Here is a 23,686-nt window from a genome sequence, read left to right on the forward strand (position 1 = left end):
GAATGTGTTTCTGATGGCAAGTTAAAAGCCTATGGGCACAGATCAGGGGTACAGCACTTCCTGAGCATGCGTAAGGCTCAGGGCCAATCTCCAGTACTGAAAAATGATGTCTCACTCATGGAAAACATTCGAGAACAATTCATAGCTCATGATTATGGGCAACTACCATTCTATTGGTTTCAGCGTTTTGAAAGCAGCAAGTGACTTTAATCAGAATGGCAACTAATGTGGCTATTTTAAAGCTCTCACACTGTCTTAGTTACTTTTCAATTGCTGTGATAAAACACCATGACCAAACTTGTAGAAGAGTTTATTGTAGGTTTACAGTTTCAGAGAATTAGTCCATGACCACCATGGTAGGGGAGCATGGGGCAGTAGGCAGGCAGGCAGGCATAATGCTGGAGCAATAGCTGGGAGCTCACATGCAGATTCACAAGTATGAGTTAGAAAGAACTAGCTGGGAATGGTGTAGACTTATGAAACCTTAATGCCTGTTCCCAGTGACACATCTCCAACAAGATGTCCTCCTGTCTTAGTCAAGGTTACTATTGCTGTGTTGAAATGCCATATCCGAAGCAAGCTGGGGAAGAAAGGGTTTATTTGGCTTACACTTCAATATACATCATTGAAAGAAGTCAGGACAGGAACTCAGACAGCTCAGGAACCTGGAGACAGGAGCTGAAGCAGAAGGAGGAGTGCTGTTTACTGGCTTTGCTTAGCCAGCTTTCTTAGAGAATCCAGGTCCACCAGCTGGGAGATGGTGCCACTCACAATGGGCAGGGCTCTCCCCCATCAATTGCTAATTAAGAACAAGCCCTTCGGCTAGATCTTATGGAGGCATTTTCTCAATTGGTTCCTCCTTTCAAATAACTCTACCAACTAAATGGTTGTGTGTCATTAAACTAGCCAGCACACCTTCTAATCCTTCCCAAACAGTTCCGCCAACTTGGGGCCAAGCATTTAAATATATGAGCATGCAGGGCCATTGTCATCCAAACCACCACACACATCAGTCCTTACTTTGCACGATGACTAACCTATTTAAATAGAACTAAGTTCAGAGGACAGCTTGATCTCCGACCCAATGGCAACACCGGTGGAAGGAGCCAGAGATGCTTCTGAGTCGGTGTTCTTTATGGCTTGATTTTAAAACTCTTGTTAAACCTTAATTATAAATCGTATGAGGTCTCAAGTATCTCAAGTTGGATCTTGAAACGGAGTTTGACCATGTAGACCAGACTGGCCTGGAGCTCATGACTTTTCTACCTTGGCCTCAGTGCTGAGATTACAAGTATGTGCCACCACGCTAGGCTTCCAGCACTTTCAACTTTCTCTGCAGTAATTTCCACTAATATTTCGATTTGTTGAACTCGGGGCTAAATGTAGAGCTACACATAGACAGCCCTTAATTGTGGCAAAAGATCTGCAGGATGAAATTTTGAATGAGTAATGCCTGATGTGAGGCTGGGGATATAGCTCAATTGTTGAGTACGTGCCTCCTGTGTTTAAGGTCCCTAGACTCAGTACTGGAAAAACAAAACGAACAAAACCAATGAACTTACTGATTACTTAATATTCACTAGTTACCCAAATAAAATGTGTAGAGGTTTATTATTTGTTTTTTTGGTGTGGGGCACGCACTGGAAATTGAACTCAGGACCCTGTGGATGCCCTGCCACTGACCTCCAGCTCCAGTCCTATTGCATAAAGTTTTAATCTCTTCCTAGTCTGCCTTCTTTCCATTGCTGAGGATACTCCTTAACTGTTACTACATTAAAAAAAATCTCTGCTATTCATCTTGCAGTGCAATAAAGAGAATTATCCGAATGGGGAAAGGCTTGAATTGCAGCCAGTGGATCTGTAACTTCCTCAGGTTTTAAGTTTGGAGTTTGTATTTCTAAGTTTTCTTGCAATCATTGCAAGTACTGGTGGTCCCTGTCCTGACCTTTAACTCACCCTGGAAACTTAGCTTCGGATGGTATCTTACTGCTTGGGGTGCTTCAGCCAAGCCCTACAGAGAATTCTGTCACATGGTCTCCATCTTAAATACATTGACATATAATCTATATCTTAAGTACGTCGACACATGGTCTACATTGTCTAATTGACATGTTCTCAGAAATGTCCCTATACATCATCTACTTCATGTTACTCAGTGGTAAGAGATTTTCCTATTTCAGGAAGTGGTCAGTCATATCTTAACAAGTAGCACACTAGGTATAATTCTTTCAGTCATAAAAACATCAAGTTTGTTTCTTCTGTGACAGACACTATGCTATACATGTGTATGACTTATGCATGAACAGATATTTTCAAACCATTTACATTTCTCAGATGTTGTATTGAATATTTTTCCACTTTCTAGGTCTAAAAATAAAACAGAAGAAGTTACTTTTATCTTTAAAAGGTTCATAAAATTATGAAAATTAATTTCTAGAAGTCAGAAAATAGGGAGCTCAGTGGGAAATAGGCAAGATATTCAAACACTTGAATATTCACACTTGAAACACTGAGTCTTGATGGTGGTTATTATAAAATGAAAGTTCAATATCTCTCCCATATGCCACACACCCAGAAGCATGGATGAATTACAAAAGATGTAAAATGCCAAATATTGATGGGAGAGACACAGATGTTGATGGGAGAGACGCAGGAGTCTCCTGCTATTTGCAGCAGAGCATGGCTTGTCTCTTTGGAATTCTAGTTAGTATTTACTAAGGGGGGAAAGTCAATTCCTTGGGGTCCCACTCCTGCTGGAGGAGACATTTGCCGTTGATGGATGCTGAAGGAGGGTCACTCTTCCGTGGGGGATGTAGCCACTGGTAAGTTGCTCATGTCCCAGTTGATAGTCACACGCATGCATATGAGAAGCACTATTGAATTCAGGGTTATTTAAAAACATAAAAGAAAACATGAAGTTGGGAGGGGGATGGCGAGGAGGGGGTAGTGGTGTATGTTGTAAAAATATATAAAAAATTTCAAAGGATAACATTTTTAAAAAAGCATTCCTGGGACCCAGAATTTCCCCTTCTAGGTCTCTATAATCTTATTTAATTACACAGGGTCACTAAAAGGTGGTGTGGACAAATTGTAGTAATTCCTATCTGGAAAATGCCCACATATGTATCAATAGTGGGATGAATAACTACATAATGGAATTCAGCAAAGAGAACCTATATATGCCAAAATACAGGTGAATCTCAAAGCTGAATAACAGAAGCAATAAAAGTGACTTGCCCTTTGTGACTGTTCTATCAATTTCATGAACACACACAGTGTGTTAAGTTAGAATGGTGGTTCTCCTTGTGCACAGGTGACTAGAGGATGCAGAATGTTTTGGAAGGTCATTCTGGGTGTCAGTATCAGGCCATTCTTGTAGACGAGCTATGAAATATAGTTCTTTTACCCATAGTAAAGACACCAGTGACTTCCTTATTCACTTTTTTTGTGTGTGGAAAGCACTCCTATTATGTTATATGTACACCCCAAACTGGAAACAACGTGTCTCATCCATGAACGGGATTTATTTACTTTTAAAGTTGTATTAACATTTTAACAAAATTATAAAGGCAGTCTTCAATTCAGGCATTAGAGATAATTTTAAATAAAGTAAATTGAGGCCAGGACTGGAGCCAGTTATTTCTGCAGGTAACCAGTATATGATCCTGGTTTTGATTAGGTCACGACATTAGGGAAACAAAGACATTGATGTTCTTCTCTCTTTGTTAATATTTTCATAGATGGTGTAAAATAGTAATTTTGGTGATTTGGAATCAACTAACTTTGGAACATAAGGGCTCACAGAGCCTGGACCACCAACCAGATAGCATGCATGGTCCAGACCTAGTTCTCCTACACACATGTAACATGTACAGCTTGATCCTCATGTGGGACCTCTAACAGCATGAGCAGGGGCTGTCTCTGACTCTGTTGCCTGCCTTTGTCTAGCCTTGGCCTAGATGGCTTTGTCTAGCCTCAATAGAAGAAGATACAGTCAGTTCTACTACAACGTAATATGCCAAGGTGGGTCGATATCCATATCCGTAAATACCTTCTCTCTGAGGAGAAGAGGAGGAGGTATGGGGGAGGGGAGAGGGAAGGGTTGGGAGGGAGAAGGGGGGGAAGTTTTGATTGGAATGTAAAATAAGTTAATGAATAAATAACTTATGTTATAAAATCATACAAGGGAAATTTATTAACTTTTAAAGACTTTATATTTTGGATTGGGGTACAGCTTAGGGGTCTGAACACCAGCTTAGCAAGTGCAAGGCCCTTGATTGGTCTCCAATAGCACAAAAAGCCCCTCATATTTTAAATATCTATTAATAAAGACAGCTTCTTACAAATCAGTAGCAGCTGAGCAAGAAGGCAGTGGACCCCAGCCATCTTTTTCTCTTTCATTGATCGAGCTATCCTTGGTTTCTTTTTCATGAATACTTACCCTGCACAAGGGCGATGGAATGAACTCTATGATCTTTTGGGTCCTTTGTAACTCTAAGATCTAAGTCTACTATTTGTTGGTACTGAAAGGGTTCTTTAAGTAACAACGTGCTTTAAACCATACCACTATTAATTCTCAGTCCGTTTATCTGCTGTTATGTCCAGTCATAAACGCTGCCCTAAACAGACACCAATACACTGAACGTATATGGTGAGGTGTAATCCCAGGGCTGTCAATCAGCAGTTAGACATGGCATCTCACCTTTTCTTTGCCGCTGAGTCCAGCTCTTCATGTTATCATTGCTTTGCAGAAAGAATGCTTTTAAGGAAATGTTCCATATTGTTGAAGAGGAGAAGATCTTTGTTCTTCTTAATATACTGTAGAGAGTGCGGAGGATGGTGTTAATATCTTTGCTCTTAGTTTTAAGTACTCTTGGGGGGTTGGGGATTTAGCTCAGTGGTAGAGCACTTGCCTAGCGAGCGCAAGGCCCTGGGTTCGGTCCCCAGCTCCGAAAAAAAGAAAAAAAAGAAAGTACTCTTGGATCTGCTAAATCCGAATGTGAACCTAGTAGGACGGTATGTGTAAAATTCTTAGCATAACATTGCTCCTCCTCCAAAACAATTGCAGATTGGATAACGTCAGATTGGGCGTAGCCTCAGATTCAAAGGAAATATATTAGTCAGTACACCCACAGTCTAGTAGATGGGCTGAATCAGAAAATAAAACCAACTGACATCCTTGATCTCGTGTAGCTCACCCTGAAGCAATGGAGGAAAAACACAGAAGAAAAGTTCAAGTAGGTAAACTTTGGAAAGTGATGGAGGAAAAAAAAACAAAACCAAACTAGGGCAGAGTAAGGAAGAAGTCATGAATGAGTATAAAAGGCCATAAAATAGGATAGCATTTGAGGGCGTCTGCTCTGCACTGGGGCTGACAGCATGGCTGGGGTGGTTGCATTGAGGCTGTCCTGTAAGCAAAGACAAGACAAAGGAGATGGAGTCCTGTGTTTTACCTCCTTGGACCTGGCTTCTGGAGCTCAGTTCCACTTGAGATTTTGGGGTGCACCATTCCTTGTTGTGTGGGCGTTCCTATGTGTCCTATAAGCAGCATCCTTGTGGTCGACACACTATTTGTCAATAGTACTTCCTTCCCCTGAGTCATGACATCAAACATGTCTCTGACATTGCTGAATGTCATATGGTGGACCAAAGTCATTCTTGTTCAAGAAGCCAAGCTATAGTGGGAAGAACACTGCAGACAGAGGGAACCCTTCAGAAGCAGTATACACCACATGTTTGGAGTTGGGTAAATGAAGTGGGAACAGACTGGTAGGTGAGGACAAGAAGGGGGATTGGCTCCTCCCATTTATTTAAAATGAAACGGGAAGTCATAAAACAATTTTGAGAAGATATGTTTTTTTTCTTCTAAAAGATCCCTTTCCTGTGATGGGAATAGACTGAAGAGAGAGGCAAGGATGGTCTTGGGGAGGCTGATTGCTATCAAGACATCCAGACAATTAAGAGATCCAGACAAGAGATGGTGATGGTACTAAGTGGTGGCAGTGCCATTCATTGAAGAATATGTTCCGGAGGCAGAACAAGACTCTCCTAATGAGTGGGCTGTGGAGTATACAATACAAAGGGAAGGTTTTGTGGAAGCTTTGATCTGAAAAATCTGAAGAATGGAGGTGCCGTCAACCAAGATGAACATGCTTTTAGTTGGATCACATTTGGAAAGATAAAAAAAAATGGGTGGTTGACATGTTTAGTGAGACTTCCTAGTCATGTGGGTGCAGACAATTACTTAGCAATCTGATATGAGTTGAGTTAGGAGACAGAAATGTCCACAGGACTGAATTATGGTCCTCTAATTCTGAGAGGTCAGAGAGAAGAAAAGATACCAGAAAGGAGACAGGAAGGAACAACCAGAAACGCGGGAGGAAGGCCAGAGGATGCACAGTTCTCTGGGAGCTGAGTGAAGAAATGTATGGAAGAGTGAGCATAGGGGTAGGTGCTTCTGAGGGACAGGGACAGAGAACTGAGGACTCTTCTACAGCAGTTGGCCTATGGCAGAGTTCTGTGGCCAACTTGATTGGATTGAGAGTTCCAAAGACATCATCAGCCAAGCACCACACTTGGGGATGTCTGCAAGGGCAGCTCTAGAGATCAGTGTATCACAAGGCTCTGGCCAAACCAACGGTTTAACTCAGTGGTAGATTCAAAAATTTGAATTGGTTGTTGGGAGCTGATGTAATTGCGAAATGCTAGGTTACTTGGAGGAAGCATGCCCTTGAAAGGTATACCTGAGCCCCTCTCCTTTCCAGTTCTCCCTCCTATGTGCCATGAAGAGGGCAGTCTCAGTCGCAGGCTTCTGTTGCCTAGCCCTGGGTCCAAAACAATAGATCTGCAGTCATCTTCTTGTAACGTCTTTGGTATGCTTGATGACATTACATAGTGTATGGTAGAGTCAAAGAGACCTGCCTACTATCTTGGTGGGCTCTGTAAGAGGGGATACTAGTGATTTAGGAGGCTCTGGTGTAGATAGCAGTGAATGTAGTTTTTTTCTCTGGATATGGGGTGTTCACTGTATAGCTACTACCACAATGGGAGTTGTGGTTCCTATTGGATAACTGGATTCTCTTAAGGCACTATTGTTGCGAGCTCTACTACTTATGAGGGCCTTGGTCTGGCACTATGGCCTAAGTAGTAACGAGGGGCACATTTCTGTGGTGCTCACACTCTGTCCTGACAGCAGTGTGCAGTCAGACAAGATGTAGGGGTTGGGCAGTGGTGGGAAATCTATAGGTAGGGTGGCAGCTGGAACTATGGTATTCCTTTCTGCTGCTGCTGCTGGATGCTTGGTATTAATGCATTCTTGGCAATGGGACTGTGGCTGTTGCCAAGGCCTTTTTTTGGTCTGTGTTTGCAGCTGGCAAGGAAGTGGTTAGAGCTGTGCTCACCTGTTCTACCCTACTCTTCCAGGAAGTGCCAGAGAACTCCTTAAGCCCCCTCTTGCGCTCTGCTAAGATGGCGAGGCCATCAGTGTAAACCACAGTATTGCTTCCCTGCTTAACAGTAACAGGATCGGAAAGGGTGGGAGATACCTGTCTTCAGTCCAGCACCACCACGTGTTCGCTTGTGCTGAGTGCTCTGATGTGGTTCTAGATTGGTGACGCCCTCCATTTCTCTATGTTGCACCACTGCCCCCTACAGTGCAGGGTCCCCAACCATGCAGGTTCTGATTGTAGTTATAACACTGTGAACTGTGCCCTAGTTCTTTTCTCTTTTACATACTTTCTTATTTCAGAAGCCAGCAGTCAAGAGGTTTTGGGTTTTTAAAGAGATCTGAGACCTTTAAATTATTAGAAACACTTAAAGACTGTGAGGCCTTTTAAAGTTGTACTGTACTTTTTATGACGTGAGCATGAGATGTGGGGGGCAAACAAGAAAGGAACTGTTATGGTTTCACAGCATTATACTTATGAGCCACATTGACAAGGCATAGACTTATGATGGTTAATTTTGGTTATCAACGTGACACACCTGAGAAGATGGAATGGCTTCCATGAGACTGGGCCCATGAGCACGTCTGTGAGACATTTTTGATCACTAACTGATGTAAGATGCCCAGCCCACTGGGGACCATGCCATCCCTGGGCAGGCAGGCCTGGGATGCATGAGAGAGGTAGCTGAATGTGAGCCTGAAAGCAAGCCAGTAAAGAACATCTCTCCACGGGGATCTACTTTCACTCTCCAGGTTCCTGCCTTAGTTTCCCTTGACCATGGACTATAACGTGTAAGCCAAACTTTCCTGAGTTGCTTTGGTCATGGTGCTTGGTATAGCAACAGAAACCAAATGTGTCCAAAGTGGGGCTACTGTGTGTATTTCAGATTACCAAAGCTATCATAGATCTGCAGTGTAGTCTTCCTGTAGCATAGTGCAGGGTGGGCTGCTGGCTTCTGAGAGCCATGACACTCTCCAGTAGCTACAGTTGCCCACATCAGCACCAACAGAGTTGGTAAGGTTTCCCCCTATGCAGCCAGCGTGGCAGGTGCCTGAGACACTGTTTCTCGTACAGTGCTGTTGCCTAAAGTCTCTCCTGTTCCCAGGCTCTCTGTTGCTTCACTGTTGTGCTCACCTTAAATGTAACTATGTACCTGTTTCTTTGGTTCTTTGTGGAGGAGGAGATGGATTCTAGGAGCCTCCATTGAGCTATCTTATATCTCCAGGATCTTTTGTTTTTAATCCGTAAAAGGATTATGAGATACTATTTTCACAAAGGTCCTTAATAATAACATATTGTTAAGGCTGCAGTCATGTTTGCATAGAAAACAGTGCATTATGTTTGGTTAAGTGTGGGATAATTTCCCACTTTCATTTAGTCTCTGAGTCACAATGAGGTTACAGTAGACTTCCGCTTATTTCTTGATAATGGGTGGTGGCGACTCAAACAAATGTTGGAAATATCTCAACGGGCCATGTACCAAGTCCTTTTTCTTTGTGAAGGAGTTGATTTTTAACTAAGATCACATTAAAATTAGTTACCTCTTCTGATGACTCTCTTGCCAAGCAAGGCTCAGGCTTCCTCTCAATGAGCTTAGAGAGGAGGTCTCTTTCTCTCTCAGAAATGGGCTGCTCTTTTAACAGGAGAGCAATTAGGTTTTGATCAAACTTATTGTCCCAGGGAACTGCTGACATTTGCAATGTAGTAGTAAATGCCTCCTTGAAGTAGACTCTCAGCCCCTGGTCAAGGAAGAGAAAGGACAGATGAATGGGACTTGGGAGTAGTTGTTATTAAAGCTTCCAAATGATGGCTGAAAGGAAAATGGAGTCTGAGACAGTCTTCACCTGCCGTCTCCCTAACAATTCCAGTGAGTTTTATGCATCAACAGTGTCGTCACAAAGCCACGATGCTGTTCTTAGAGCTAGTCTGCATTTCAATCAGAACATGCATTCTGTCATATGCTATCCTACAATGTCTGACCAGGAAAATCCTTTCCCCAGACAATGGGAACCAAAGGCCACTGATGGGTCTCCAATAGATCCAACATATTGCAAAGCATACAGCATTTATTACCCTGGGGAATGATGACTGAGTCACAGAGAAAGAGAAGGCTCAGTACATGTCATAACTACCTGATAGAACAACTCCAGAAATCTGGGGTTGGAGTCCTGGTTAAAGTCCCCAGTAGCGATGTGGGCCAGGCAGTGGATCAACAGCAGAACAAAACTTCCCACAGAGGCCAAGCACTCTCTCTCAACAAACAGGGTGTTTTCAGTGCTCTGAGTAGGAAAGATGCCCAAGCACAGATATGTCAACCTCAGGAAAATTTCCATATTTCTCAGTTTACTTAAAACAAGACTCCTTGGGTTCAATGATAATTTACTGAAAGGAAACCTCAGAGGTGAAAAAAATGTATTTTAGTTCAACATTGAAAAATAATTTAGCCCACTTTCTCTCATTTTTTAAAAAGAGTTATTTATTTATCTTGTGTATACAAGTACACTGTAGCTGCCTTTAGACACACAGGAGAGGGCACTGGACCCGTTACACATGCTCATGTGCCACCATGTGGTTGCTGGGATTTAAACTCAGGACCTCTGGAAGAGCAGTCAGTGCTCTTAACCGCTGAGCCATCTCTCCAGCCCTTTTCTCTCAATTTTTAATTTTTTATTTTTTACTTTCACTTACTTCCTCTTCCCCCTCCTCCCTCTCTCTTAAAATATGTATTTACTTTATGTATATGAGTACACTGTAGCAGTCCTCAGACACACCAGAAGAGGGCATCAGATCTCATTACAGATGGTTGTGAGTTACCATGTGGTTGCTGGGAATTGAACTCAGGACCTCTGGAAGAGCAGTCAGTGCTCTTAACCACTGAGCCATCTCCCCAGTCCCTTTCTCTCCATCTTTTATTTTTATTTTTACATTCACCTACTTACCCATCTCTCTCTCTCTCTCTCTCTCTCTCTCTCTCTCTCTCTCTCTCTCTCTCTGTGTGTGTGTGTGTGAGAGAGAGAGAGAGAGAGAGTGTGTGTGTGTGTGTGTGTGTGTGTGTGTGTGTGTGTGTGTATAAGTCACAACTTAAGGGAGTCACTTCTCCTCTGGGGGTCACACTCAACTTTGTCTGGCCTGGTGGCAGCACCTTTACCCACTGAACCTTCTCAACAGCCCATCTCTTAATTTTTTTCATCTTCCCTCTGACAGAAACCAGACTATTAGAAATTCAGAACCAAGCGATTTATCTGCCCTTCTTGGTGCAATCTAAGCAGTGTTTCCCTTAAGCAAGGCCTTTTCGGCTTCAGTTGAATAAGGATTGCAGGAGAGATGGTATCATCATTAGAGCCCATTCCAGAATCTCGGCTTCTGTGGGCTGTGGATGGGGCAGGTTAGGCGAGGCAGGCAGTCCACAGACCACAGATTGAGAGTGACTGCCTCGGAGGGTCTCAGGGTTTGTCCTTTTGCTTTTACTCTAATCAGGTTCTCAGATCACTTATGAGGGAAGTTGTCTGAGATGGCACCCCCTCCTTTATTCCCTCAGGAGGCAGCGGGTGGTATGGAGAAGCCTACGATGGTTGGAGTCACTCAGATTGCTGCAGGGTGGACTAGTTGAGGTTAGGAGGATGCGGTGTGTGTCACAGACACGGGAATGTGAGTCTCAACTCTCGTTAACACTTAGATGGTTCTGTGACATCTCTAGGCCTCCACTGTCCAGTTATAAATGGAGACAGAGAGTCCCTGTCCTGTAGTGTTGCTGAAATGGAAAGCAGCACAGTGCACGTAAGGCACTTGACAATTTGTTCCTCTCCTGTGAGAATCCTGGCTGTTTTCCCCATTAGTGAAATGGAACTTAATTCTTGCTGAGTTCATAGTTTCTTTGTTGGTCTAATGAAATAATGCTTCAATGTATTCTGAATGATCACTTATTGATTTGGGGGGTTCCTATTAAAACCCTTTAATGATACACAACTAACCAAGTGTAATCTGTTTCTGGGCCTCATTGACTTGCTGTCCCTCCTTAGAATGGGTTACGAGGGGACTGCCATCGTTGCTTAAAGTTCACCATCAGCTTAGCGTTACCAAGAAGGAGCTTCCACTCTATGTACTCGAGGAGCTACTGAGGCAGGAAAGATGTAGGGCCGTTTCTGTAGGAAGTTATGATTGGGCAAGAGACCCTGAAGCTGGGACCATGACGAGAAATAGTAGTTTGGAAATGCCAGCTGTACAATGGCAGAGGTCCACTAATGGGCTCAAGGCCATTATGCTTCTCGGGGTACCAGCCAGGACACTGCACTTTGCTGATTAGAAAAGCTCTTACTCAGTGACATTTATTATGTTTTAGTTAAATGGCTTCCCCCGCCAAAGGGGGAATAATATTCATTAGGACTTAAGGGAGAAGAATGTTTTATAAAATCTGTTCCTTTTGCTTCTCCGTGTCCTGACTAGATCCCAGAATTCAATAGTCCATGTCTAGGGATAAATTTATATCACCTGATAGAAGAAGGAACCTTGGAAGGCATTTCCAGAGGCCTCCACGACAGGCAGACAAGAAGCAATCTGTAAGGTGGTTTCTGGAGCCTGTAAAGAGGGACAAACACAACCTGGTACCACCGTTTGCTGAAGAGTTTTCTCAGCTACAGGTCACCAAGTACAGTGGGAGATACACACACTGGAGCATCCGTTCAAATTGTGAGAGTGTCCAGGGAAAGGGGAATCAAAATGCACTCTAGGAGAATGGACCTTTTAGCTAGTCGTTTATATTTCGACCACATATGATTGATATACACAACATCACCAATCATCACCTCAGCCCTCTACTTCCAGACTGGCAGGCAGACCTAGAGCTTGCGATCATATTGCCTGGATTCTAACCAGGGTTCCACCTTCCTGGTTGTGATCATGGGTAAGTTGATTCAACCACTCTGTGTCTTTCTATCTCCATGTGAACATGGGAAATGTAACCGCATTGGTGTCATGGGTTTTGAAACAATCAAGTGAGCTACCTCGTGAAAATTGTCAACTGTTTCTGGCATCTAGACAGTCTCTGACTCATTAATGCACCGAGTGTTTCAATTTTAGATTGCTGACGTCACACCCATGAACTGCCTCAAGGGAGGCACTTTGCTGCTTCGGGGGCTTCTTCCTGGAGAGAATTCGTTGCTGAGTCTTTTCATGGCCACCCTGACCTCCACAGCTTCTTGGGAGACTTCTAGAAACAGACTTACCTGAAGCTGGGGAACCAGGAGGTGCAGGACAGAGCAGCCATACTGGTAAACCAAAAATTCCCAGGCAGAAAGCTTCGTGGCATGCACAGTTTCCAGCTCTTCCTGTGTTGTCTCAGTCTTCAGGAGATTTTTCAAAGGGTTTTTTTGTCCTGTAGAAATCAATACAAATCAGTGATGATTTCATGGATTTTCTTCATACGGCAATGATAACGTCGTCAACCACAAAACATGACAATTCAACTTAGAAAAATGTTCACTCCATCCATCTGTCTATCTGTCCACCTGTCTATCCTCCAGTGGAGTCTGTGCCCATCCACAGAATGAACCCTGGTCAATAGGAACAGAAGACCTAACTTTCCTGCACAGGAAAGTTGGCAGTGGTTTCCTCTATTTTAACATTTGGATCTCTAAACGTGCCATGTTCAGAAACGTGTCTGGCAGACAGAAAACACTTAGTAATGTTGGATGTATTCAGATTTTTGCTCGTCTATAAAACCCTCTCTAATGGGTCTTTACATAATTTCCCTAAGTGGGTGTATGTGTAAGTGGGACTTTAGACATGTATTGTCTTATTCTCAGGAGGACAGTCGGGCAGCAAATGGAATGAGGAAAGCAGAAGTCGCTGTAAGAGAATCTTGCCCATGTACAGGCTGTGTATGACCCTGAGAGAGTCACATGCTTCTGAGTTTAAGAAATGTGTAACAGGGGGTTGGGGATTTAGCTCAGTGGTAGAGCGCTTGCCTAGCAAGCGCAAGGCCCTGGGTTCGATCCCCAGCTCCGAAAAAAAGAAAAAAAAATGTGTAACAGAATCAGAGTTAGGGTTTCTGGGGGCAAACAAGACAGTACACCCAAGAATGCCTTTACAGTGGTTGGAGAGGGTAATCTTTGTATGAAGATCTGTATCTCTGCCTATACTTCTTGTTAGTTTTTGTGAGAGGAATCAATCAGATTGATCAACCTCCAGAATCAGTAAACATTTCCTGGCAAGGACCAGGTAGTATATAATTTAGGCTTTGATAGCTAGGAGCCTCAACTTGAGTTCAGAGTAAGCGCTTTTTATCTTCATGCTAGGAGACAGACCTTGTTCTCCACAAGCTTATCCTGACTTTGCTGATGTTCACTGATCTGTCTTCCTGCCCACTCACCAGAGTATGGTGCCTGTATTTCTTGGCACTGCCTCATAGTGCTGGAAGGTTTTTGTAGGAAGCAGGTTGAGAGTGAGATTCCGGGAAAAGGCTACCTGAATTTCAGCTGAGCTACACATTAGCAAACTAACTACTTGACTGCTTAATTATTGGCCTATACAGAAGCTTCAGTTTTCTTACCTATAATGTGAATATTAAAAAAAACCCCTAGTTTTCTAGGTTGTAAATGACTTACCATAGGTTTAGAACAGTGCACGGCGTTGTAAAATAGCCCTCACTGGCAAAGTGATCTGGATGCTCGTTTTGTGGGAAAAAAAAATACTCTTTTCTTTGGTTGTCTTGTTTTTATCCCTGTGTCTCACCTTTCCCACAAACTCCAATTTACTATGTTGATTGCATACCAAGGTTTAGACTCAGTGTTTGGAAGGTAGAACACCTTTGGGAACTGTCTTCTAAGAACTGGTTATAGTTCAATGGTACTATGATTTCTGACCTGCTATGTTTTATATGGAAAAATCCCTTGGGGTCTGGGGAGGGTGACTGGCAAGCAGTGTCCATATTTCTTGGGTTCTCAGTTTTGAGGCATGGAGGTTGTGCTATCGTTTACTCCGAGTGCATCACAATAATCTTCAAGGGAAAGGAGTTTACCTGGTCTGAGGTGTATTCGTCCTTGTAGTTCAGCTATTTCCCTGGAGTCTTGGGGCCAGGTATCTATTTTCTTCATGATGGAGAGTAATGGTGGAGTCCAGATATTGTCGACTTTGTCTGAGTCTGAATATGAGAGAGTGAGAAAGAACATAGTAATGTAGCCAAAGCAAAAGAAGATTCCACGAGCCAGAACTGGTCGTTCAGACGTGTAATTCTAGCTGCTTGGGAGGCAGAGATGACAGGAGGATCACAAGTTCAAGGTCTGCCTTGGCTACAGAGTGAGTTTAAGTCCACAGTCTGCACAGTTTAATAAAACCTTGTCTTAAAAGATGGTGAAAAAAAAAACAGGCTGGAGATGTACTTTGGTGGTAGGGTTCTTGTCTAACATCGTGTACAAGACCCTAGGTTAATTCCAAGTACATTTAGCTAGCTTTCTTCTCTCTTCCTGTCTCCCTCTCTTCTTAACCATTCTCTCTGCCAAATATGGCATTATGTATGACAGGCAGCCTCTAAGATGGCCTCAATGACCTCTCCCAACATGTGTTAACTCTGGTGTGATTTCCTCCCCTTGAGTGTGGGTTGGATTTAGTGACTCATTTCAACGGAATAAAACAGGATGTGATGGAATGTCACTTCTGGGATTAATGCACAAGGAACTATCAAAGCGTTCCATCATGCTGGCTTTCACTTACTGGCCTGTTTTATTTGTTCTGAGGAAGCAGCCGCAGGCTGAGCTTTGCACTATCAAGTCTTTGTGGTTAATAGCCTTGACCTGGGGAAGATCTGCCCGTAACCTCAAGGGTGAGCATAGAAGTGAACCTTCCCCAGGTCAAGCCTTGATATATTGCTACCCTGGTCAGTACCTAGACTGCAGGCTGCATGAGACCGAGCCAGAGGCACCAGGTAAACCTTACCCAGATTCTGACCCATGAAACTATAAGCTAAAAAGAGTTCACTTTAAGAAGTTTTGATATGTTGGAGTAGTTATAGCAAACCACAGCAGAAACAGATAACTTACATATCATGGTTCTCTGTGTCTTTCCTAATCAATTTACTGTGGCCTGCTGCCGTAGTCCCTGGAGCCCTAATTACAGTATTGGGAGTATCAGAACATGGTCAGGGTTGTCAGAAGAAGAGGAAGGTGGGCAAGGGACCAGCCTGACCTCCTCCTGGCCTCTGATCTTCCAGCTCTAGATGACAGCCTTGATCCTCTACGAGCATTGCAGTGATGCCTCTCAGGAAAGGGACCAACAGAGGACAGACAGCAGCCTGGTTCCCGAGAGATGTGGTGACTGTTCCATAGAATCTCTCTCCGGGGTAATTCTCCAAACACACAGGAGTTCCCGAGGCCTTAAGCTAGGATGAAAGCAAGAGCTGAATTCCATGCCTGGATCCTCCATCTTCGTAAATCCACAGTTCCTATCAAAGATAGAAACTCATATTTTTGGCCAAGTCCAGAGGACCAGTACCTGGATATGCAAGAGCTGGAGACGGCTGAGCTCCCGGTGATACTGAAGTTGACCAAGAGCCCTGGCCAGGAAGTTCTGTCTGTCCCTCACCACCTCCTGAAACCCATCAGAGAGGTGCTGCACTACCTAGAAGAGAGGAAACACAACACTAAATTTAAATTTAAATGTTTTATTCTTTCTGCTTGCTCCTCTTTGCTTGTCCAGCGTTCTTTGCCCCCACCAATCCCAGAAAGTTATATGGCCCTGAAGGACCTGACAGTAGTCTAGAATGTCCTTATCCCATGGGACCCTCTTGCCAGCCTCAGGCCTCACCATCCTCTGATGATTGCAGACTTGTGGGCTATGATTCTGACTCTGCTGTAAGCACACCTCCTCCTCTTGGCCTTGAAGCCTGAGGGACACTTTCCTGAGTTTTTCTGAGGCCTGCACTAAACTGTGTAGGACCTTCCGCATAGCCAGGACCACTTGCGACTCCTCTTCCCACTCTTTTCTGTCTGCTGCAAAGGGCAAAGAGAGAGGTCACATAGCAACAGTTACTAACATAGGAGGAGAGAAGAAAAGACAACAGTTTTATTTGAGCCAGTAGACCCCTCAGGTGTGAGCCAAGGCCTAGTGGGGATCTGGAAGAGATGAGCACATTCGGGTGGTGGAGGGGCTCCTTGTGCTCCCTGGCAGTGATGGATAAAGGTGCCACTCATAGGACTGGTTACTCACCTTGAGAAAGCAAGCACCATTCTGTGATGCTGAGAATGCTCAGGACTCTAGCTCGCCGTTCTGTCTCCTGCAGGCAGCAGGCCTCTAAGGCCGCACAAGCATCCTCAGCAGCCCTCAGCTACATGGACAGAAAGCACAAAGGGCTGAGTCATGGAGAGAAGGCAGGGCTCTAAGCTAGGCTACCTCATGCCAGCCTCCCCTTTACCTTCATACAGCTGAGGGACTTGGGGTTGACTGAGATCTAGAGCCTGGTGAGTTTGGGGACTATGGCGGTTTGAATGAGGTTAAACCCCATAGGCTCATATATTGAAATGAAATGCCAAGTTCTCCCCACTTGGCAGAACTGTTTGGGAAGGATTAGGGGGTGTGGCCTTGTTGGAAGAGGTGTGTCATGGGGCTTTGAGGTTTCAAGACTCATGTCATTCCCAGTGTGCTTTCTTTCTGTTCCTTCCACCGTGCCTTCACTCTGCCATTGTGGACTCTAACTCTCTGAAACCATAAGCCCAAATAAACATTTTCTTTTATAAGTCACCTTGGTCATGGTGTTTTGTCACAGCAATAGAAAAATAACTAAGGTAGAGACCGTTTCTGCTCTGAGACGGATTCTGTTCTTGTGATCAGTAGAGAAACAAGGGCTCTTGTTAAGAGGACTTATCTGGTTTCTGAAGGAGTGGGGATGGCGGGATAGCACTGTAGGCCTTACCTCCAGCCTGACTTCGTGGCCTAGGTGGAAGCGGAGCTCCTGGCTCAGGTGCCACAAGTGTTGTGCCAGGCGCTGTTCCTCCTGCTCCTGGAGCTGCCAGTATTGCTGACGGGCCCTCAGCTCCCGCTCCAAGAGGTTCTGCTGCAATGTCCACTGTTCAGGCTTTTCTAAACACCCACAGGCCCCATGGCTTGGCTGTAGACCCCCAAGGCTCCTCAGTATGCCCTGAGCAGCCTGACTTGGTTGGAGATGGGAAAACAACTCCACACTTCTCACCAGCTCCCCAGTCTCTCTCTCCATCTAGCCTCTAGTCTCTGTGCTTCTGCCCCAATGTTTCTCCCGGGAAAGCGAGGGGAGGAAGGTAAGGACGGAGAGCATTAGCTACCACCTCAGCCCCTAATCTGGCTCCCTCATACAAATCTGGGAAATAAATGATGTTTGGAAAATTTAATTTTCCTGGCCCCTATCACAAAAGCTTTCAACACTATCCATCTTTGTGTCTGAAACTGTAACTGGGCTTAAAATGTATGGTAAGATACTAAGTTACTTTTATTTTGATGGAAATCTTCCAAGAGCTGAATTACTGTAGCAACCTCCTGACGGGGCTTCCTGCTCTGGGCTGGCCCCATTCCATCCATGCTTTGCACAGGTGCCAGAGGGAAATTTCTAGAACGCTGATTATATATAGGCATAAAAATGTCTGGAAGGAGGTGTGACAACCTGTTAACAGCAGCTGCATTCGGTGGGCGAGAATGGAAGAGAGGCAAGTGGTGTCTGCAGGGCCTTGACGGTGGGTACAGAGGGTGTTGGGGGGGAGTGTCCTTTGCTTCTTCATTTACATAATTTAAAAATGTAGTGGGTTTACCCATAACTTTATGCTAGTCCTCATTTTTCAAATTTGACAGTTTAAAAGATAATTACCCTAGGACATTGCCTATGTACTTAGAACTCTTTATTGGGTCCATGTGGCTTTCTCGGCCCACTTCTTAGCCTCTCAGCACAGGTTGCTTGAGATTTACTTCCTGCAATCCCCACTGGCCTCTCTGCTTTCTCCATCCTCCTTCTGGGACACTTCTGACCTCAAATCCACTCTCTCTGTTTGTCCTGCTGTCCTGAGGCCGAGTGGCTGGAGTGGCCACTCCATGCCTCCCTGAAAGTTTTAGCCCAAGCATTCTCTCTTTCTGTAAATCTTCCTTGAACTCCCCTCTGTTTTATTCCAGTGCCCATTGTCTGAGCTCATTTAACATCCTCATCACCTGTAGTCAGGGTCTGAAACACACAAGCAAACAACAAGAAGGATACTTGCCTTGTATCTCCACCCCGCCCACAGCGCCTGGAACCTGGAAGTGGGAGGCGCTCAACAGGTAAATGCTGAGTGAGGGAAGGCATTGAAGAGGCCCCTTGAACATACCAGCTCCGGGTCTCCCGCTCCACGCGGCAAGGCTTCCAGCACCTGCACCACAGGCACCACCACTCTAGCAGAGGGGTCCATTTGAACACCAATGACAGGGCCATGCTCCCCAGTTATGGGATCTATGGCTTGAGCCCCAATGGAGATTGGGACAAGACCTGTGGGATCCCAAAGCCACTGCTGGCTTTCGTTACCAGATATGGGGGAAGGAAAGAAGGACCCGTAGTCACGGAAAGAAGGACGCGTAGTCACGGGAAGAAGCCCCAGGACCTCCCTTTAATCCTGTTCCGAGCTCTGAGCTGGAGTGTGTGGTTGGCTTCCATTGTGCTTACCTTTGAAAGGACCTAGATCTTTCCCGGAAATCCATGATCGCTAGGTTTGTCATCTTACTTTGGGTCTGTTCTAGCAGAATCATTAGAATGCCCCCCTCCCTTGGCTTGTGTCAGTGGATCAGGGCCACCTCTCCTGAGCTTTGCAAGGCTCTCTCTACCAGGGACTAAGCCACATTCCCGATCCCCTGGAGCTTTAGGGGCTCCATGTTGCCTTTCACCTTTACCAGCAGCTTCCTCCATTGTGCCGGCCAGGGGTGTGGTAGCACCAGAATCCCCATCTCGATGCATGCCCAAGATGGGCACCATGAGCCCAGAGCCTTCAGGGTCTGGGATTTCCATTCCATACAGAGCTGGCACCCAGAGCTCTGTCCCAGGGTAGCACATCATTCCTGATATTGAGAGAAGAAGAGTTGGGGTTAGGCAAAACCACCTGAGTTTTTTCCAGGCTCCAAGTGCTCCAAGTCCCTGTCCAGAGAGGCTGCTGTGTAAACATGGCCTATGTTTCCTTTGGGCCCCAGGAGGCATATTGAATTCAGAAGGGAAGATGTGAGGTTAACATGGCCTGATTGGTATCAGAAAGGCTTCCAAGCCACACTGAGAAGAGGGATGGAATGAAACAGAAACTCGTATTCCTGAGTGCCTAATCACAATATGTCAGAATCTGAGCTAAGAACTCCATATAAATTATATTTTATTTGACCCTTTGACCCTAGTCTATGAATTACTGTAATTTTATCCCTCATCTTAAAGATGTAAAACAAGGTCAACGAGTTAAAGGGTAGGTATTCAAAGTCCAGTCAATTCTAACCCCAAACCCTGGGTCTTTTGGGTGTGTGTGTGCATATGTCGCACCATGGGCAGATGGAAGCTTCTAGAAAGAGTGAGATGTGAAATAAACTCCAGGAAGATGCCATTCTTACTTCCTCTTCCTGCCTTCCCCCCCAGTCCCTCACATTAGGGTCATAGGGAAGAGGTAGAACACTAGGGCGTCTCTTTTCCTCAGTTTATAGATGGGAGGAGAAGACTGTTGTGTGGAGGACGTAGGGGATTCCAGCCTTGGGCCTGACTCTGTTGCCAAGTATCTGGAGGAGCCTTGCTGAGCAAACTACTCAACTCCCTGACCGTCAGGATCCCATATAAGAAGGACGACTTGCTGGTTATGTACCTAGGAACCTTATGAGATAACAAGACTGCTCGTCTCTTATTTTGGCCACACATGTGCAAGGCCAGTGGAGCTTAGGCGCGAGGAACTAAAACATGGAGCCATTCTGGGGTTGGGATTTCAGGGCCCAAAGCAACACGCACCTATCTGGCCACCGCTGGCTTCAATGTCACGCGCTGCCGCCAACTGTCTCTCCAGCCTCCGAGCCTGGTGGAGGATGTGGTGCAGACTCAAGGCTAATGCTTGCTTCATGCCCTTTATGGCAGACTCCAGCGGTTCTTGTGCCCTGGATCCCGAAGTCTCCCGACACTGCTGGAGCATCCTGATCACTTGCCTCTGGGCCACCAAGACATTGGCATCCAGCAGGGCCTGGGACCCCCCTGCATGGGCTGCTATCTGGCCTGCCTGTTGAGAAGCTCCCAGGAGCCGCACTGTCTTCCCACTCAGCGGCTCCACAAAGCTGTCACCAGGCATCAAGAGGCTCCCTGTGGCATCTCGAAGCCCTCCTACTGCAAACACCTGACCTGGAAGCAAGACACCTAGAGGGTTAGGTGGGAAAGAGACCCGAGGTGGTAAAAACATGCAAGGCATCAGGAAGAAGGAAGGCAGGGCAGGGCCACAGCATCACCAAGGACAAGAAAAACGGGAGGCCATGGCACTGACAGCAGGAGCTGCCTGCCCTCTTGGGTTTACCTCTACTGTAAAATGACCTTGGGGGAACAGTGATAGAGGTGGAGAGGAGGAGAGGGAAACTTCGAAGAAGAGGGAAGTTCGGAGTGGAAAGAGAGGACGGGGTATCGTTTCTAGCTTGGCCAGAGCATGAAGAAGATGGGAGGCTGGGAGAAGTTGGGCAGCTAAGCCAGGCAGGGGCAACAGAGTAGAAGGTGCTGACAGTTTCCAGGAGACCTGTGTGTTCATCCAGCCCAACGCCTAGGATTGGCACGATGCCTCCTGTGACTGGGTCCTTCATGGGGCCCCCCAACTCCAAAGGGGCCATCGTCTTGGTGAGAGGATTGCAGTATGTCCCTCCGAGAGTGAGCCACTGCCTGGTTTGGGGGTGCAGAGTCACAGCAAGCACAGGCACCTCCATGCCTGTGATGGGGTCAGACATGAGAGCCCCCAGCTGTGATGTTCTTCTTGGCTGTAAGATGGGCAGGTGAGTGTCTGGAGGGCAACCTGTGACAGGACTCGTTGGATAGGGCATGTAGGGGAGAACGGTGACCTCTGATGTTCGGACGTCACCTGGATTGGGAGACAGGGAGGCGTTAGCAACCCCCCATCTGCTGCCCTCTGTGCCCTCTCCCTGTTTTATAGATCATGGAAGAGAATTGCTGTAGAACCTACCCTCACTCATTGAACAGCGCTCTCTCTCTCTCTCTCTCTCTCTCTCTCTCTCTCTCTCTCCTTTTTCTTCCTCTCCTCCTCTTCCTCCTCCTTCCTCTTTCTCCTCTTCCTCTTCCTTCTCTTTGTTTTTGACAGTCTCTCTGTGAAGCCTCTCTGGCATTGAACTCACTATCTAGACCAGGCTGGTCTCAAATTACAAAAGAACCACCTGCTTCTGCCTCCCAGTTGCTGGAGTAAAGGCTTGCACCACACAAATCCAGTGGGAGTAGGAGGTGAGGAGGAGGTGTTCACTAGTTTGCAGGTCAACAATACCCCTGACTAAGGACAGAGCTGTACTATCTGTGCACTCATTCTCGAGGTCCCCAGGGAGCACTGCCCAATCTCTGAAGTCCAAAATAAAGTTGGGGCTGGTTAGTGGGCCAGGGTCTTACCAGCATTAGTGTCAGTAATGGGTATCAGCGCTGAGCTCAGCAGATCATATCCTAGGTGTCCAGCCTCAGGCAGCACGTGCCCAGTGTCAGGGTGGACGAAGTAGCTGGGGGGTATGGGTGCTATGTGGCCACTTGTTGGGAGTATCATCATACAGCTGGGTCCAGGGACCATCAACTTGGTGACAGGATTCACAATGATGTCCTCAGCACCTTTTTGAGGACCTGCCGAGGCTGCAGGAAAGCAAAGGCTGCCTGCTGGGCCTCTCCTGAGGTGACAGGGGAAGGCTAGGAATCTTGGCTGGTGACAGGAAGAAGTTAGCAAGAACTTCACCCCAACCTCACAAGGATGGTGCGCCCCAGATGGTGGGGATAGTGCTCCCCAGATAGTGGGGATGGTGCTCCCGAGATAGTGGGGATGGTGCTCCCCAGATAGTGGGGATGGTGCTCCCCAGATAGTGGGGATGGTGCTCCCCAGATAGTGGGGATGGTGCTCCCGAGATAGTGGGGATGGTGCTCCCCAGATAGTGGGGATGGTGCTCCCCAGATAGTGGGGATGGTGCTCCCCAGATAGTGGGGATGGTGCTCCCCAGGATAGAGGCTTTTTTTTTTTTTTTTTTTTGAGTTGAGTTGAGTTGAGTTGAGCACTGGGCTTCACCATTGTAATGTCTTCAGCCTGCAGGCTGGGTAAAGGCCCTTTGGGGAAAGGTTTGTGTGTATTGAGTGAGATGGGGCTGCAGATTTTCAGAACTCACTATGCTTTTAAGGGATATCTTTTCAAGGCAAACCCAACGTTTTCCAAACCTGACTGTTCACATTTGTCTGCCAGGTTTTCACTTTCAAGAAGTGTCACATGGTTTGCAAAGCTGTCCTTTGCGATGACTTCCTTCCTCATCCTCCTTATTTCTGAGCTCCCCTCTTCTTTTGTGTGGGGCCATTGACCAGGAGACCCCTCCCATTCCCAGGGTTTCCCACCTGCTTTGCAACCCCCCCACTTCTGCCTCTGCAGGTGTTTTAGGGGTAGAACTTGGGGTTTTGAGGTGCCTATCATCCTGAATGCAGGGATTTAGTTTCAACATAGGAACTGCCTCCCCATAGGTCCTAGATGAGGCCAAGCGGGGCTTACCCGCCTGTAGCAGCTCCGCCCCTGTGCCAGTGTCCAGGAAACCCCAAGCTTTCAAGCGGTGGCCTTCTTGCAGCATGGCCTGGGACAAGTGGCCCAGCAGAGTGTCCAGCTGAGAAGTCACCCTGCAGAGACACGGGATATGTCAGGGCTGGTCAGAGTTCAGAGACAATGAGAGATGAAAAGGACACCTCATGTAGCTACTTCTAGGACTCTGTGAAGCCACACTTTGTCTTTCCCCGGTTTGCATTCCGTACTCTGACTCAGGATAACCAGGTACATACTCTCCAGGACTTTGCCCAGGCTGGGGGGACCTCTCTGGGTTAGCGCTTGCAGATGCTTTCAGCAGCCATTGAGCTTCCATCAGTGCCGAGCAGAAAGAGGCCCACTGGTCCTGCCTGGTGCGGAGGTCTTGGTGAAGGATCTCCAGTTGGTGAGCCAGGCTTGCTGCATACTCTCCCGCCAGGCTTCTCCTCTGCCGAGACTCTTCCTCTGCAGCCCTGGTCACTGCCTCAGCAGCCTGGGTCAAAGACACATTGC

General features: G+C 46.2%; 1 protein-coding gene across 7 annotated transcripts in view; it reads right to left on the bottom strand.

The window, feature by feature from the left end:
* Window positions 1-293: 293 nt before the first annotated feature.
* RGD1562811 overlaps window positions 294-23,686 on the bottom strand; it is a 53,644-nt gene continuing 30,251 nt past the window's right edge. For 6 of the 7 annotated variants that reach the window (XM_063266334.1, XM_008766351.4, XM_063266332.1 and 3 more), the window contains 19 exons: window positions 23,431-23,666; window positions 23,150-23,271; window positions 22,027-22,257; window positions 21,158-21,493; window positions 20,395-20,775; window positions 19,308-19,478; window positions 18,758-18,915; window positions 17,347-17,487; window positions 16,644-16,761; window positions 16,242-16,426; window positions 15,930-16,055; window positions 15,624-15,816; window positions 14,461-14,583; window positions 12,668-12,816; window positions 11,934-12,020; window positions 9,578-9,724; window positions 8,987-9,184; window positions 4,703-4,818; window positions 294-2,873 (listed from right to left, as the gene is read on the bottom strand). In XM_063266334.1, the coding sequence (XP_063122404.1) occupies window positions 4,738-4,818; window positions 8,987-9,184; window positions 9,578-9,724; window positions 11,934-12,020; window positions 12,668-12,816; window positions 14,461-14,583; window positions 15,624-15,816; window positions 15,930-16,055; window positions 16,242-16,426; window positions 16,644-16,761; window positions 17,347-17,487; window positions 18,758-18,915; window positions 19,308-19,478; window positions 20,395-20,775; window positions 21,158-21,493; window positions 22,027-22,257; window positions 23,150-23,271; window positions 23,431-23,666 (3,183 nt within the window). In that variant the 3' untranslated portion in view covers window positions 294-2,873; window positions 4,703-4,737. The remainder of the gene's footprint in view (window positions 2,874-4,702; window positions 4,819-8,986; window positions 9,185-9,577; window positions 9,725-11,933; window positions 12,021-12,667; window positions 12,817-14,460; window positions 14,584-15,623; window positions 15,817-15,929; window positions 16,056-16,241; window positions 16,427-16,643; window positions 16,762-17,346; window positions 17,488-18,757; window positions 18,916-19,307; window positions 19,479-20,394; window positions 20,776-21,157; window positions 21,494-22,026; window positions 22,258-23,149; window positions 23,272-23,430; window positions 23,667-23,686) is intronic. The other variant, XM_063266331.1, reaches the window with a different exon arrangement.

The sequence above is a fragment of the Rattus norvegicus genome, chromosome 8 (assembly GCF_036323735.1).
Source record: "Rattus norvegicus strain BN/NHsdMcwi chromosome 8, GRCr8, whole genome shotgun sequence".
Lineage (NCBI taxonomy): Eukaryota > Metazoa > Chordata > Mammalia > Rodentia > Muridae > Rattus > Rattus norvegicus.